Source organism: Limulus polyphemus, unplaced genomic scaffold, assembly GCF_000517525.1.
Source record: "Limulus polyphemus unplaced genomic scaffold, Limulus_polyphemus-2.1.2 Scaffold1459, whole genome shotgun sequence".
NCBI lineage: Eukaryota > Metazoa > Arthropoda > Merostomata > Xiphosura > Limulidae > Limulus > Limulus polyphemus.
Window position 1 is genome coordinate 25,931 of NW_013667069.1, and position 18,412 is coordinate 44,342.

Consider the following 18,412-nt stretch of genomic DNA (forward strand, 5'->3'; position numbering starts at 1 on the left):
TTGTAGTATTTTCAGGTAAAACAGATTTTCTAACAACAACAGATAGGCAGACCTGCAAATAACAACAAACTCTATACTTATATCTATACATATTATAAATATGTGATAAATTGTTATGTAGGTTTTTCTGGAATGATTTTTTTATTATATGTGAAACAAATTGTTTTTGTAATAAATATGGGTTCTCCCTTTTTTTGTTCATGGAAAATTTTTGTTTTCTTTTTTATTTTAACATTAACTTTTTTTAAGGCAGGCCCTTTTCAGTTTACTTATTGCACACGTTCGTATTATAACTGTTCGCGGGATAGTAGTGTTAGTGTTTGTCCGTGTGATCCTAATCTGCATGTTCTTTCAGAGTTTTTGTTTTCAAACCTCCAAACAACTTTGTAAATTACGAATGAGCCTGTACACAGTTTCTCCATTGAAACTCGGAGTTGAAGTTAATGGAATAGATTTGAAGAAAGAAATCCCATACGAAGGTTAGTAGTATAATAATAACAGTTATGGTATAGCCTATAAATTATATTTATACTTATACAGATATAGTTATACTATACTCTGTAATTCTAATATAATATTGAATTACATTTCTCAAAAAAGTCGCAGAAACTGAGAAAGTGAAACGTGCATCTAGTTTTATAAAGTGAAGTTGTTAAGCAATGAAATGTTTTTGATTTTTAAATTTAAACAGCGGTTTAAAAATGACAATGATTTTGAAAGCTTAACTGAATTTGAATTGGTAATAATATTTGTCATCAATTATCAAACGATACCCAACGGTCAACCCTTGTGTCTGTGCCGTGAGGGCTTCGCACAAGAGGCTTGTTTGAATGTGACAGAGAGTAGTTTTATATTTATATTATAATTACTGAAATCAAAATGAATGACATTAACTTAAAAAAAATGTAGAAATTTTCTCTTATGCAGAAGAACGCACTCCTCAAGTTTGGATCACGAATAAGCTGTATAAGTTATAATTTATATGCAGACATCACTGTGCAGTTTGTGTGAATGTTCAGAAATAAACCTTTTCTACATATTACTTTCCAATTCGGTCTTTTATATATATTTATACATAATGTACAAATTTATACATAATACTTCTCCACTGGGAGGATTAATGTTAAATAATATACGTAACTGTTGAATATAAAATTAGTACCAAAAATATATAATAACATGATAAATATACGAGAAGAAAAAGAAAAACTGGATCTCTTAAAGAGAGGACTTGCCTTCACCACAAATAATAAACCAAGGAAATTATTAGGAAATTATGATTAACAGAATTTTTAAGAATAGTAACAGTGCTAATGATGGATTCTTGAAACAAATAAAAAAGTAATTTTTGTACCTTGAAAATGAAGAAATCTAAAACTTGATATAATTTGTTGTCATTGAAAGTACGTTTTATAAAGTTCTTCCAGTTAAAGATAGTATTTCATTAAAAGAACAAATGCATTTAAAGAAACTTTAAATTGTGGAAGAGATTTTCATTTAAAAAAGTGATAAAGAAACTTATAAAGATATGTCCTCTAACAATATTAAAGAATATATAAAATAATTGAAATGTGTATATATTAAGAACGAAAACAATTATTTGTTGAGTATTCATAAACTAGGAATATCTTGTTTATTATTTAATTCTACCACAGGAAATAACATAGACAACAAAGGACCATTTGGGTTTTAAGCTTTCAAGGTTATTCCTGAACACTCACTCCTTCTGAGAATGCATCCTTGTGTTAGATGAAGAAATGAATTTCTTAGAAGGATCTTGAATGATTATCAAGAATATGTTTAGAGCAACAAGTGGGCTGGTTGGACCTCTGGGATAGTATTCGTGCTAAGGTTAAATAATAACAATGTTTTGGGACAACATGGGACCTATTGGCCCATCTTGGTTGTTCCATCCTCTAAACTATATTAAAATAAATAAATCATAAAGCCAGCCCATATCTTTCATATACTTATAAAGCTTTTTCTTAAACTCACTGCCTCAACAACATCCAAAATCCAACCACCCTCTTTGAAAAATAAATCTGTCTAAGCTGAAAAATGCTCCCCTGCAAAAATTTATATTTGTGTCCCCTAGTCCTACTATTCTCACTGTTAAATATGAAAAATGGTGATGTATCAACACTATCAATTCTCTTTACAATCTTAAACACCTCAATCAGATCCCCCCTAACTCTTTTTTTTTCAAAAGAAAACAGTTTGAAAGATTGCAATCTCTACTTGTATGACAAACCCTCCATCCCAGGCACTATTCTAGTAACCCTTCTCTAAGCCCTTTCCAACAATTCATTGTCTTTCCTAAGGTAAGCATGTCACTTTTGAGGTTATCCACATCCACATTATACTTATATTGAAATTATAATAAACCACATGCATTATCTTGCATTTGTTATAATTAAAACCTCTTCCTCTATCCTCTTCACAGCTAGCAACACCCAAGACCTTAATATCATCTGCAAATTTAAGTAATTTATTGAGCATTCCTTCATCTATGTCATTGATGTAAGTCAAAAAGAGCATTCATAACAACCCTCTGTTTTCTTCCATCCAGCAATTCTTCTATCCAATTTGCTAACTTATCCTCCACACCTATAGAGATAATTTTCTTTAAAAGTCTTTTATGTAGCACCTTATCAAATGTTTTCTGAAAATGCAGATACACCAAATCTACACTCTTACCCTTATTCACATAAGCTGTAATCTTTTCAAAGAATGTCAAAAGATTTGTAAGGCAAGGTTTTCCATTAGTGAAACCATTTTGACTATCCAATAAAATTCTAAGCTTTGTTAAATGACTTTGCAAAGCATCTTTTATCAGAATTTTCAAAACTTTTCACACAAGCAAATGGCTCACATACCTAAACTTAACCTCCTTCAAAGCCCTTGGGGAAATATTATCTGGCCCAGGAGCCTTCTCATTCCTTAAACTTCCCTATTTGTTTCTTAACCAGCTCAGAATTAATGCAGTCAGTTTGTGTGATCTCTTTTCCATCTATCAACTATTTAATGCACTAGTGTGCTCAAGAAGAAACAACAGGAAAAAGCAATAGCTTTACCAAGAAATAAAAAGTAATAAAAAGCTGCAATCTTTTTCAGGTATCATATTGAATTTGAATGTAGCATCTGGCAATAACAAAAACATTTTCTCTACTGCTGGAAAAAAAATGTAGATGATTCTGATTCTAAAAATAATTTTGAAAATTACTGATCTCCTCTAGTTTTTGATTATGATAGATTTATTCAAAATATTCTTATATTTCATTAAAATAACTTTCTCTATTAACTGTATTTATTCATTGAAAATTGCAATTAAGAATGTTCAAAAACAATACATAATAGCAATACCAGTTTAAAAAAACAATGAACATAAGAAGATTATATACTGAAAATACATTCAGGCTATGTTCAAAACTTTCATCATGGTATTATTTTGTGTTAAAAAATATCTGCTTCACTTATTGCATCTATTGTGTATGTTCTCAGTTTCATGCTGTAAGGACCAACAGTAACTTCTCATCATCACAGGATTCCATCATCCTTGATATTGTTGTTCCATTGTAGAAATATCTTGGTGGAAGCTCTCTACATGCTCATCATTTACTGCACCTAGATCATTTGGAAAAAACTCTAAATGGGAGTGTAAGAAGTGCATCTTTAGTGACATCCTACATCCCATTTTCTTATAGTTTTCAAGCATATCGTCAATAATCAAAGCATAGTTTTCATCTCTGTGATTCCCTAAGAAAATTTTGACAACCAGTTTGAATGATTTCCAGGCAAAGAGTACTTTCTTATTAAGTACTATTTCAAAATCATAATCCATTAGCACTTCCCAAATCTGAGGCCCAACAAAGATACTTCTATTCATTTTTACTTCACTGATTTTTGGAAACTTGTCAGATAGATATCTAAAACAAATACCATCTTTGACCATTCCTTTTACAAAATTCTTGATGAGTCCCAGTTTAATATGAAGTTGGGAAAGAAACATATTTTGAGAATTCACTAAAGGTTGATAATCTATATTTAATTTTCCTAGCATGTAATTCTCTCTCTCACTGGCCATTCCTTTTTGAAATGATTTTTGTCATATCAGCTGTCCCAGAGAAACAGAAAGCAACAATGTATGGTATACTCACCCTGTAGGCCTAGCGGGAGTGTGATAAATTTTATATCACCATATGTTCCACCTATGGTGATCATATTGATGACCTCAAGTATAATATGCATGCTTTGATAAGTTTCAAGAGAAATATATTCTTTTTTTTTTCATTATATACAGAAACTGTTTTCAGGTTTTGCATCTATGATGGCCACACCTGCAACATCCATCTTTGTTTCAATAGTTGCACCTGTTAGGTCTTTTTCTCTCCCAAAAACTTCTTCAATAGATTAGCATCATAGATCTTGGTCTTCCCATTGTAGTCCATTCTGCTGAGTACTTCCTATACTTCAAAATGTCCTATCCACTGCAGGGTGAGTTTGTTGTGATTCCTGGCCTTGTCATAGAAATGCATGTGACTGCCTTGAGTTGCATACAAGCTCTGTTGAGGGAACTGACAGGTCTTCTCCAGGTGGTTTCTGAGATGTAACATACTGGTATGTGTTTCTTACTTGTGACTCTTCTCCTATCCATAGCTCTTTCAATATTTGCATCAGACCTCACACTGTTCTTACTTGTGGGACTTCTCGGTAAGCAAATGATACTGCCTGCAAGTACCTCTCCCAGTAACATGGTCTCTCTTGGCACATCTTATTTAGCATGCTCTTTAAAACTTCATTGACTCTCACAAAGTCCATTACATCTAGAATTGTATAAGGTGGTAAAGAGCTGCCAAGTACTGAGGAGTCTGCAAATTTCCAGCATCAGTTCTGAAGTAAACTTGGTCTTTCTGTCACTCAGGATTTCTGTTACAAAACATACTCTGTAAAATACGTTCAGAGTGCTTCTGCTACTCTCTCTGTATTTTATCTTTGCCACTGCTATGGCTTCTGAATAACATGTTGCATAATCGACTACTGTCAGTACATACCAGTTGCCCTTGTCAGAAACAAGCACTAGTGGTCCAATCAAGTCCACAGCTACTTTACTGAATGGCTCTTCTATGATAGGCATCTCTCCCAATGGCACCTTGGCTTGATTCACTGGATTCCTTGGTTTGTTTATTCAAGATCATTTTTCGACCTCAAGGGGTTGTTAGATCGGGATAATACTAAGATATGGGTTCCTCTGCCACCACCCTTTCCAGAGATCCATCTCTTCATGAATCCTTTGCTTCAGGGATGGGGTGCATATCTAAACACTTGGAAATTCTAGGGTCTACGCATGGATGATGAGGCTTCCCTACAGGATGTTCTAGACCTTCTTGCTCTTCAAAACTTGATGCCTAATATCTGTGCTTTTTAAGGGGAAAATTGTCAGGCTTCACTCCAGCAATTCCATGGTGATGTCTTGCATTTCCCATAAAGGAGCACTTGATCCCGAGTTCCTTGTTTTCAAACCTTGGATCTCCTTTCTCAGGACCATCCTATAAATGTCATCCTATTAGCTTGCCATATTCCACAGGTGATGATTGTGGTAGCAGATCAGTTGTCTCGACCTCAACAGATTCTCCCAACAGAATAGATGCTGCATTGCAAGGTTTTCTGTTGGTTTGGCTATCATTTTGAAACACTGATGATTGGCAGGTTGGCCACTTTTTGGAACACCCAACTACTGGCAATTTGGTCTCCAGTATCTCTTCTGTGTAGAGGCAGCCATGATTTGACATGATACACCCAGCTATCCAGCAGCTCAAGTTTTAGGCACAAAGGTTATGCAGTCCTTCGGACAGTGTTGGAGCTTAATTTCTAAGGCTGCCATCTATGTGTCTCAGTCTTTGATTATTCCCACGATGGACATTTATCAATGAAAATGGCACACATATCAGCAATGGTGTATTGAAAGGAGGTTGAACCTACTTCGATCAGAAGTGCCAACCATAATTTGATTTTTGACCTGATTCTTTGGCTAGTGTTTTGCATCTTCCACAATTGCTTTGTATAAGGCGGCTTTATTAACTACCGTTCTATACTCGAGACAAAAATTGTTTGATTCCCCAGTTCTCTCTGGCTTCCTCAAGCTGGTATAACTGGTATATTAAGGTTACATTACATGATTTTCTTCAACACCCATTGTGATTTTAGCCTTATTTTCTTATTTATCACCTTTCCCTGAAGGTATATTTTTCATTGCTGCTGACCTACAGACATTACCAGTCAGGGTGGTTTGTGATAATTATGCACAGGATGCTTTATCATTCTACCTATGTCCTCAGACCAGTTTTTCTTCACTAATACACTGTCAGACAGGGAAGGGGATAAATCCTTATCACAGAATCATTTGATCACTGTTTCCACTTTTATGACCACTCAGATTTTGTTTGTTTATTGTGTCCAGTGATGGTCTTGAAGATTTTGTTGCCCACACTAATGCCTTTAGAGATGCTAGACAACAACTGTTTATTCATTGGGATAATTGAGTTTCCCAGGATTAGTTACTGGTTACATTGATGAGATGGGTACAAAATTGATCCATATTGCTAATTCTGGGCTCTCTTTGAAGATGAGGAGTCTTCTGCAAGTCACGTCTAATCATGCTAGAAGACATTGTGTGGGCTGGTATGTGGACCTCCCCCAATACTTTTATTTCACATTTTTGGCAGGATCTGGCAGTATCTTCATGTAAGGGTTTTCGTCTACCCCCTATAGCTATCTTAACCACTTCCACTAGATTATACAGAGGAGGGAGTATTTGCATTACTACACTTGTCTCTACTTTACCTTTCAGGGACCCTTACCTCATTTTCACAGGATCCCACTTTGTGGTGAGTGTTGCCCATGCAGGTGTGCTTTTATCAAACCAATTCTGCACTAGCAACCACTAATTCAATATACTTTATCTAGGTTTGTAACAGGCTCTGTAGCAATGAGGTGTTCCATAACACCACCTAGAGTCTGACTGGGTGGTATTACTGTACTATGCTGGACCACCACTCATGGACTCTCATGAGTAAAGCTTAAGGGAATCCTGTCTGTCCCTGCCTATAATTAGATTGAATATATTTGGGTCGGTTTGCTTTTAAACATTTAGGGAATTTGGTTCACCTATTGCACTATTTCCAGAGCACTGTTCCTCAGGACTCTCCAGTGTACATTACCCCTCAGATTCTACTAGTGGAGCTAGAGAGTACTTACCACACCTGGTTTCCAGTCACTAGGGTGGTGGACAAAGGCTTTTCCTCCAGAGTATTAGTGAAGTTCCTCCACCCTTGGAGAAGGGGGAAAAATTGTAAGCCCTCCTACCTGGCCAGATGTCGGAAGGAGAGGCACTAACCAATGCAGGAGCCTACATGTAATACCGGTTCAGATTGGACATTCGGCTATCCGGTTGGGTTGAGTATGGCCGTTGTTTTTTATCAATATTGGTTCAGTACATTGTTCATGGAAGAGGGTCCATTACAAGCATAGATCATATGATCAGGGAAAGGTCTGGGTAAAATCAGGGAATTTCATTCTGCTTAAGGTGTGGAGACCATGTACAATACTTCATTGTGTATTTGTAAATTTGATTAGGTTTAACTTTAATGTTGTAATGAGGACAAGTCTGAACAAAAAGGAGGAAAAGTATGGTATGCAGGTACTTTTCTACTTTCGTATCTCATGTAGGATTTCTCAAAATGTATTCAGGTATTTGCAGTTTTCACATAACATTGTCAATATTGTCATTAAATTAATTTCTTTCTAATGACATTTGTTTGTTGTCATTACCTTGGAGATAACACCTGGTCTACCCTGGGAGTATATTTGTGAAGTTGAACTTTGTGCAGGAAAGCTAACAGGAATGTGCTCAAAGGCTATAACCTTCCTTACATCTGAATGAGAATGAGCAGTCATATAGGTAGTGATAGTTGCTCTGGATAAGCCCTAAACTAAGTGACTTGAGATTTAATCTTTCTAGAACATCATTTTCAGTGAGTTGGTCATTTTGGAAATAAGTCTTTGGGAATATAGCCAGCCTGATTACTTCACAATTCCAGTAAAGGAGATTCTTTAGACATGCTGTTTCTTTATATTGTTATGACAGCGGAAGTCACGTGACGCTGGTAACACATAATGAGTTCTAGAAAGATCAGAGAACATCACGAATAATCCAGTATTTGCTAGGCACTGTCTATTCTTGTATATAAGTGCGGCAGATAAAGCGAAATAATTAATCGGAATTAGAATTGCAGACAGGCAGAGCAAGAGATGGACAATTGAGTCAAGCGCGGTATTAAAGTGCATGAATCGTGGTGAATTATAGCGTGTGTTTAAGTTAAAGTGACTGTGGAAATTAAGTGTATTGCAAAGTTGAATTGAGAAAGAATAAACTAGTTTTATTTAAGAAAGGACTTCTATTGCTGAAGTTTCTTGGAAAGAATTTCTACGGAAAATTAACAAACGACCAGAGACATAACAATATTGTATACCTAAAGATTGTCTCACTGTGTACTACACTTAGTATCTAGTCCATTTGTTTCTTTTCTTATACTCGAGTAGTTTTCATGGAACTAAGTATTACCTCGTGATGTATTTACCAAACTCCTCATTCTATATTGGAACTATGTAATTTACTCTTTCAAAACATTAATTTTAACTAAACTTGCCCCAGATATATATATTCTTAGCTGTTTCCATTTATATTTTATTAATAACATAGTAATGAAAAGTTACGACACATTCACTATGAGTATACTTGGTCTGCAATTACAACAACTTATAGATTATTATTACTTGAAGATAAATTCAGTTGGTGTTGATAATTTGTTAGATTTTTTGTAACAGAGCTGCATCTGATTTCTGTGTTAATGCCAGTGTGTTGGTCTTTTGTTTGATCCTAGTGGTTCAGCAGATTAAAGCAGATGTGACCAAACATCGAGTAATGGTTTTCAGAGGCCAAGGAATTGTTGAAGGCAAAAGGCATATTCAAATAAGTCAGTGGTTTGGAGAACTTGAATCAACTTTTTACAGGTGGATTACTTAATAAGGGATAGATTTTTTTTAAGATAGTCTAGTATATTGGCTCATTTTAATTAGAAAAATGTACATGTATGATACAAATGATAAAAATGAGTATATATTAAAATATTTTAGTAGAGATGTAAAATCTGAATTTGTCTGAACTATATGTGAAAATTAAGCATGTGTGAAATGTGTTGCTTTATTTTTGTACATTTTTAACTACATTTTCTTAAAATATTTTCTCTTAAGAATATTTTTCTTTCAAAATCTGGTTTCTGATATAAATTATGATGTATATTTAAAACTTTTATGAACCACCTATAAATTAATTAATTTTAAATTAAAGGATATTTCTGAATAATAAAAATAATAATTGTAAGTTGATGCTTAGTTTTAAATGGTGTATTTTTGTTGTAAGAAAACCAAAATGCATTTGTGGTAGTTTGAGTTGTTATAAAATGCCTTACAAGCAAGTGCTAGTGGGTTAACTATGTTAGATATACATGACTGTTCATTGTAAATTTAATACAAGAGTGTTATTTAGTTTATATTGTGTGAGCTTTAAAGTAGGACATTTTAGAAGCGATAGTTATGATAAGTTTGTTTACATAACTGTTTATTAATAATTTTTTGCTTATTTCAAAGGTTGTGAATTGACGTCATGTTACTTGAACCTTCTGAATTTTTCTTGTTGCTTTAAGTGAGTACTGTTACATCATAATGTCTCATAGTTTGTAGAACGTTGTAGGCCTCGTTCAGACAATATATATATATTGGCAATCAAGTTTGTGCAAATAAGTAAGTTATTGAAAGTGAAGTAAGACAAAGTTATATGGATAGATAGATAGGTCTAGACTGTTTGTTTGTAAGTTTAACCATAAGATAGTGTAGTGTCAATTTCTCAAGTGAAACTATTGCAGATTGCATTATAACAACATAGTAGAGAAGAATAATTTGTCTTATCAATTGTGTTCTAAAGTAATTGAACAAACCTGTGTGGACTTTTGATGAAAAAAGACAATTATTTGAAGTTCTACATACAGTAACCAACAGTGTAAGGTAAGTGAAATTATCACCCACTGTATTGTAACAACAGAGCAGAGGAGAATAAGTCGTCTTCTCAATTATGTTCTAAGATAACATGAAAAAGTGTTCAAAATTGGTAAAACACATGTCTATAACAAAAACTTTATTATTATTTGCAAGGTTTCAGGCAGAAGCCGTTTGTCAGGCAGTTTGAACCATGTTACATAGAAAAAAGGCTTAGACAGAATCGTTGAAGGGTTAGAATATGAAGAGATTCTAAATTACGTACATACTGCGTGGAGCACATTAACAAAAATATTCTTAGAAGGAAAATTGTTGAAGCAGTTCTCTAAACAGTTTTAAAATAGAATACAAATATTAGAGTGATAGAAATTGGACTTTAGAAATTGAAAAGACACAAAAGTAATAAACATAAAGTTTATCACAAGCTGACTGTCTCCACTCTAAGGACAAATGACATAGTGACAGAGTTCCTTTAGTTCTTACATACCACACTTTAATCAGACGGATTAGCAAAATTGTATAATGATATTAGACTTGTCATAATATATTATTTTGAAACTGTGTGCTGTTTGCTTATTGTTGAAATTTATAACCTACAAGTCACAGACACAAGAATCCTGCCCACGCATATGTATAAAAACATGACAAACTATTTATTCCAGTTGTTATAGCACTTGCCTGAAAGGTGACAGGTCATAAGCTCAAATTAAAGGTAAGAAAATATATCAAGAAAAAATAAATACCACTATTGCACATTTAATATTAAGTTGTTATTAAGGTTTACTTATAAAATACTAAAACAGTTGTAAATGTGGCTTACTACCAGTTCCAAAAGTTATACACACACACAGATTTTTTAAAAACATTTTACAAAAGAAAACGAACAATTATTGTAACCAGCATTCTGCCCTTGTGAGGTCATTAATTTGTGAAATCAAACTGTGTTATTGAGGAAGTACTTAATCATCTCTTAAGTTATTGTTGTGATGTGTGTTCTATCATTAGGTGGGTTCTTTTGGATTATTTTGTAAAAATAATATCAAATCTAGTTTAACTAATGATAACATATTAATTTATTTCTTCAGTATCATTTACTACAGGCTACATTCACTTGTTTGAAAGAAATTCTTAGAGTAACAGCAGCCCAACTCACTTTTAAACTTACTTGCAGAATTTCCTCACTTATGTCCCTTTGTTGATACAGTGGTAAGTTTGAGGGCTTACAGTGCTAAAAATTTGGTTTGGTACCCTTAGTGGGCACAGCACAGATAGTCCATTGTGTTGCATTGTGCATAGTAACAAACAAACATCCTTGCTAATGAATCAAGAACAAACATGCTAACTAACTCACTATTTAAATTACTAACTAAATCACAGGACTGAATATTTGAATAACTTGCTGATTGGTACTGAAATGATTTATTGGTTAACTCACTAACTGGCATTTATATCATTACTTATTTTCCAGTTACTACATCAAACTTCTAGATTCATAAACTTATAGATGATATCTAAATTAAAATATTAAAAATATGTCTTACAATATAGTCCCCTTTCCGGATTGTGAAGTCACTTCACCAAATCTTTTTTGATGGTTTTCTTTTCTGAGGGTTATGTTATGTAGATGAGATGGCTTCCTGTCTCTCTTATTGTTGCTTGCTGTCTTGTCATTAGTAGGTAGGTAGGTAGTTGAGCAAATCCACTGGTGTTTTTATCTTTGGTGGTCCTTTAGGAGTTGTTTCAAGAAGAACCATGGGCTCCTCAGCAGATTGACTTTCTGCTAGCAAATGTATCCCTGAAGTTACCCACGATTAAGTTTTTCATCACAATATATATATGGTCTTTCCCACCACCTACTTAACTTTTAAACTTGTTCGTTCTTACAGTAGGGATTGAACCGCCATACCATGTTATCTCAGTGGTAACAAGTCTTATCAGTATTGACATCATAACTAGCTGATTTAAGTCTTTCTCAAGTAAAGTCATATATTACATCAGTGGTGTTTCTTAGTTTCTCTACATATTCTTTGTAAGACTCTGCTGAGTGACTGTCCTATGTATGTGAGTACAGAAGTTCCAATGGCACTTTCCAAAACATAATGATTTTGTGTTACCTGTAGCTTTATGTACTGCTATTCTATAACTCATAAGTTGCAGTGTAAGATCTTATTGCACATTTTTTGATGGTCATTTATATAAATAACTAATTGATTTAAAAATGTATGATCATATATTTCCACCATGCCATCAAGAGATAGATAAAAGCTGCTGTCCTGGTCTGTTTGGTTTCAAGGATCTGACATATTTCTACAAGCAAGGTTGATTCAAAGCTCCATCCCTGATCTGTTTGACGTTCTACACCCCAAATATTGAAATTAATTCATTTACAAGTTTCCTTGCTAGCTTCTCTTTTCTGTTTAGAAACAGTATATGCTTCTGGCCATTTTGTGAAATAGTCCATTACAACTATGATATATTTATTCCTACTGGTACTGTGTGGCAGAAGGCCAAGCATGTCAAGAGTAACTCTCTCAAGTGGAGGTCCAACATAATATTGCTGTAACTGCTCGTGCTCTTTCTTTTATGATCTGACACTGAATGGACTGCTTCAGTGTCTAATTAGCCATTTATCATTACTTATTTTCTACTTATTACACAAAGCTTCTAGATTTTTAACTTTTGTAAAATTTCTAGATGGCATCATGACACATTTTTCTACCAAGAAACATCTGAATTAAAATTTTAAAGATTATTTTCACTTACATTATCAATATCAAATTTTAATTTTTAAACTTCCATCCCTTGTTTTATCAAATAAATTATTTCAAAAGTTAATGACTCTAATGAATAATTATTTCTGTCTGGGTACTGTTCTGCACTATGAGTATTAAAGTTTATCAGACTAGATTTTTGTTTTATACTGAATGTAAACCATTTGTTATGTAAATATAAATAAAAATACAAACTGCCTTTAGTTATGATATGTACACTTGGATTGCCATGCTTCAGGTTACACATTTAATATAGATGGGAACTCACTCAGTAGTGTGACTGAAGGAAAGGATCTTGGCATAGTGGTTAATAAGTTACTGAAGACATTAAAACAGTTATCTGTTGCTAGTATTAAAGTTAACAAAATTTCAAGGTGGATTTGTAGAAATATTGATTAACACTGTAAAGAGATAATTATTTTTCTACAAATCACTAGTTTTTTGCACAGAAGGTGTAATCAGAGTCCACATACATCTTGGATCTAGAGAATTTCATTTTTATTTACTAGTAATAATATTTTTATGCAAGTAACATAAAAATAGTCAAACTTTAAAACGATTTTTGTTTCAAATTTTGTATTTACCAGACATTCTAAGTCTCCTGATTTGGATATCTTCAGAGTCTCTAATGTCTCATCAGAGGGGTGTACAAATGTTGGTCGAACTGGATGGCATATTGATGGAAGTTTCATGAAAGCACCATTCAGTCACTCACTGTACCACATCATATCTGTTCCAAAGAAAGGGGACACGGGTATGCCTTTGTGTGAAAATTTAGCAATCAAGAAATATCTATGTGATGTCATATATTTGAAATAACATGATACTGACAATTCTTATTTTAATCTAGATTTTTTGCTCAGTGTAAACCATTTATTCTAGAAAACTTTTTTTTTTTATTGTATGCAAATTACAAACAAAGAATATGATGTTTTGCTCCTATGGGGTTCACAGAAAACCTGTTTCCTTTAAGAGGAACAAGATAGGTCCATTAGTTAAAAAGAGTAAATCTGTATTCTCTGAGTCTTACACTGTGTTTCCAGGGAACAAATACATTGAACAGAAACTTAGAAAAACACAATAATCAATCTTTATTAAAACACAAAAATGGTGTCTGTATCAGTGGTGTGCAGTGGATTTTCAAGTAGGCCATGTATTAATGTAATATACCCCCAAAATAACAACAAAAATGTACAGAGAAGGTTTATTCACCCTATTTGTAGGTGAAACCCAGCTGACACATTGTAGCAGAGTATATCACTAAAAATGAAAAAAATAATAAAAAAAAATGCAAAATCAAGCAAAGCATGCAATCTGTATGTTGCTGATGCTGAACTTCTGCACATGCACTAGCTGTCATGCTATTTTAATGCAAAATGATTTATGTGGTTTTACTAACAGATGGCAGTGACATCACTCCCAATAACAGAATACTGCTGGAAGTGCAAGGTTAGGCAGTTATGCATGCAGGTTTTGCATAACATGAAATGAGAATGCTACTGCAGTGCAAAAAACACAATAAACAAATGTACAAAATAAAAATAATAAAATTAATGATAATAATAAATATTCAAGACACATTTCACTGTATAATATTTTTGCCACATTTTAAGTTTTTTGATTGGTCCAGTAGTGCATGATTTATATACCCTGAGTGCATGCCACTGGTATGTATTTATTTCAGCACCAGAGACATTCACCTTTAATGCTCACTTAAGACTAGCCACCCTCAACATGGCTTCAATGTTTTTGGTTTTGGGATATGGCTGTCTTATCAGAGGTGAGCATACATATGATGTCTTCTATGTGCAGTAATGAGTCATCCCTGATGAGACACCTCAGGAGAGACTCCTAGTGTCTTGTGATCTACCTTGGTTCCTGCTTCAGCAAAGGTGGTGACATTGTTGGCAGTTGTGGCAGAGCAGTTTGTAGAATCAGATAAATCAGTATGGTGATAGCAATAATTGTCAATGGTTTCTACAAGTTGGTGGTCAATTAGACCAGTGAGGACTTGACATCCAACAGATGGTTGGTGATTGGCTGGAGCTTCCTGGCCATGAAAATGTTAAAGTTAACCCACTGACTGATTCAGTAAGATTCTTAATGTTAGATGTGTTAGCCAGCAACACTTTTACATTCATGGGGTTAAATATCAGGCTAATTCCAAGAGTCTTTAGGTCAGTAGGTAAGTCCAGTTTCTAACCAAAGAGGAGTTTCCCGATTGGTTAGCTGTACATTTATAGACTTAAAATACTAAAATCTGGAGTTTAATTGCTTTCTGGTGGAGAGAGAACAGATAGCCCATTGTGTATCTTTGTGCTAAATCAACAACAGTTTTAACCAACAGGAAGTCTTTAGTATATTGATTTTCATTAAAATTTTCTTCCATGATGCAATATGAAAAATTAAGCAGCTTAAGTAAATTAGAATAAAGAGCACAACTTGCTAGTTGAAGCAAGATAGCCAGAAGGGTCAAAAACTTAATCTTTAAATAGTAAAAGTCAGGATAGTTTAGAAGTTCAGCTAGAATTCCAGTTCCACTCTGGAAGAAGCAGGGGTTGAGATTGCAGATACTAGTTCCTACACATGAGCTGACCAAGGTTTGCCATTGTGCAGGTACCAACCTTTGACTTCTGACCATCAGAATTCATTAACACTTACATAACCATTCATTCAAGTTTAGTACTGTTCAGGTATGATTACAAAAATTCACTGTGTGGGTGTTACTTTCTACCTCTGGCATTATATTCATAATTTGCATTTTCATGAGTCTTTAACTGTACCTGATACTGAAAAAATGTGAAGAAAATTTTTCAATAAAACTGTGTGCTTATTAGATATTTCACAAAATGTAAAACATTGGATAATACTCCAAGTTCACATTTGATATGATATCTAAGCTGTTGTATTAATTTAATTTTCTATAAAAAATTTCACTCACTACCATCACCAAAAACACCACATCAAAGTGTGTTCTCTATGTAGTGTGAGGTACTTGTTACTCATCTCTTCCATAAAAATTTGCTAACTGCCAAACATCTCAATGCTGGAATTGAAATATTCTCTCAACAGCAGTAATGAAAATATCAGAAGTAATTTATCTTTAAATAATATTTTATATATCAGTGATTATAGCTTGCTTCATATTACAAAGTCTTAACATTTAGATCAAATCCTTTATTTCCATCCACATATTGTTTAATCCTCTCACTATGGGTAGGTTTAAATGTGCAAGTCACAACCTTTTACAGAGTTACATTCAAACTTAATTAAACTACTTTATTATCAATGTATATAAATAAACTTGGTATTAAAACAGTTAATAAAACAAATAGTCATATGATGTAAGTTTTATTTAACTTCTTAATTTTATAAGGAGATATTTATAATGTAGATATTACAAAGACAAAGTGTAGTTTTATGGACTTCAATCTTTGTTTACAGAAACATAACCAGAAACTCAGACCTACTTGTCATTGTATTACATAGTTTTCAGTACAGAGTATTGTCTATTTCATTTTCAGTTTGAAACTTTCTCTTGCAGCATTCAGATCAAGAAACTTTGGAATTATTTTAAGGCTCTTATGCCATAGTTAGTGAGCCAGTTCAATTATAATGTTTATTGGACATTATTTACTTTGTGCATGCTATTATTCTGTGTTTTTAGGTGCTTTATTTAATTAATTACAAATTATTTGGTGTACTAATGCCATCAGTATAAAAACTATAGGCAACCAGCAGCGAAAAAATGAGATCAATGATATTATATTTCTTGTTTTTCATGTATACTTTTTATTTATTGTTTTGAAAGTAACTATAATGTAAAAATTAGAAACTTATTAAGTTAGATTAGGCAAGATAACAAAAGTACTAATAATAATTTTCCACCAGATATACTCTTGAGCTACATCATTCTATGCATTAATTTGAGCCACATGTTTGCTGAGTGATTTATAACTTGTATGGCAGGATTATTAGTTAGACATGGTTCAATGGGCAAGAACACAATAAAAGTGAATAGAAGCAGATGTAAACTTTTAAATATATAGATTCCTGTTACAATTTGCAGTCATTCTAGAAAGAAAATAAGGGTAATTTAGGTTTATTTCATAGTTTTTTATGGTGGTTACAAAGTTAGTCAAATTGACATAGTTAGGGTAGAGAAAAATAACAAATGATATATATATATATATATATAACTAACAAAAAAAACGTTTGATACTTATTTAAGAGGTTTTAGAGGTTGTACAAATGAAATTTCAAATTTTTTTATACAAAAGTATTTTTAATCTTGATATTAAAAACACTTTACATTTGGTGCAGTCAACACTGTGACTCCATTTATTCATGAACAAATATTTTGTAAAAATACTTAACTAAAAATCAGATTTTTCATGTACAAAAGATTTGTAATGTTTACTGAAAGTTTACCAATTTTTATGAAAGTACATAAAACATATCAAAAGTTATAGTATAGAAACTCTGATTACTTTGTGGTTACAAGATCATCACATCAACCAACTCCACATGGAAATAGATAACAGTTGTATTCTTTGTTAAATTTAATCTACTTATGTTATACAACACTCACATATAACTATGTAATGTCCATGCACAAGTATAAGACTACACACTTGTATTTATTTGCACATTTATTGTGCTATATAAATATATCAACATTACACATTGTCATACACTCTTGTATCTTAAAACAGACTACCTCCAACTGGCACACAATCACTCACTAACTCTTTCTTTGTTGTTGCATTACTAAAAAGTAAAGTGCTGTCATCTATTAACCATCAAACACAACACTATATGGTAAAGTAAAACTGACTCAAAACCTGATAGATACAACACATGTGGCTTTTAAGGCATCACAAAATAAATAATCATATGCAGAATTCAGTCAGACAAAGATTTTTTGGATAAAACTTATCAGCCAGGATTAATAGCCATGCTGTTGCTACAGTATATGTATGGAGGAAACAACTTCCTTACTGTATGTAGAGAAGTATATGCTCTTCATATGTATGGGGAAGATTTAGCAATGACTGTTAGAGCTCATGCCATTCAGCCAAATGAGGTGAGCGATTCTTGCAAAACATCAAATTACATTTCACCACAAAAATTCACTCAGTGGCTAGGAAAGCTTTTGAGTTCCTAGCTTTCACCTTCAGTTGGTCTAAATATTAATGTACCTTCTGGCAACAGCCATCGTAAACTTAAGAATCAAGCAGATATTATTGAATATACACAGCATGGTAACAAGTAAATAGACACCACCTTTTCAGAAAAAAATGAAAATTTTCAGTCATATTCACTTGAAATGATATATTTATAATTTAATTAATATCTAATAGATCTTCCTTTCGCTTTGTGGAGTTCGTTGATCCTTTGGGGCATCGTGTGAATCATCTCGTCAATTTTAGATTGTGGGATTTTCGCCCACTCTTGCTTCAAAACTTGGAGTAGATCACTCTTCGAAGTTGGTTTTTTTTTTGGTTGTATTTTGACTTGCCGGTCGAGTA

General features: G+C 33.2%; 1 protein-coding gene across 3 annotated transcripts in view; it reads left to right on the forward strand.

Annotated features, from left to right (window-relative positions):
• Positions 1 to 251: 251 nt before the first annotated feature.
• LOC106463679 (alpha-ketoglutarate-dependent taurine dioxygenase-like) overlaps positions 252 to 18,412 on the forward strand; it is a 55,459-nt gene continuing 37,298 nt past the window's right edge. For 2 of the 3 annotated variants that reach the window (XR_002611535.1, XM_013923736.2), the window contains exons 1-3: positions 252 to 479; positions 8,940 to 9,069; positions 13,469 to 13,635. Coding sequence is in view for 2 of the 3 variants with exons in the window: in XM_013923736.2 (XP_013779190.1) it covers positions 344 to 479; positions 8,940 to 9,069; positions 13,469 to 13,635 (433 nt within the window). In the remaining variant the exon portion in view is untranslated. The remainder of the gene's footprint in view (positions 480 to 8,939; positions 9,070 to 13,468; positions 13,636 to 18,412) is intronic. The other variant, XM_022391256.1, reaches the window with a different exon arrangement.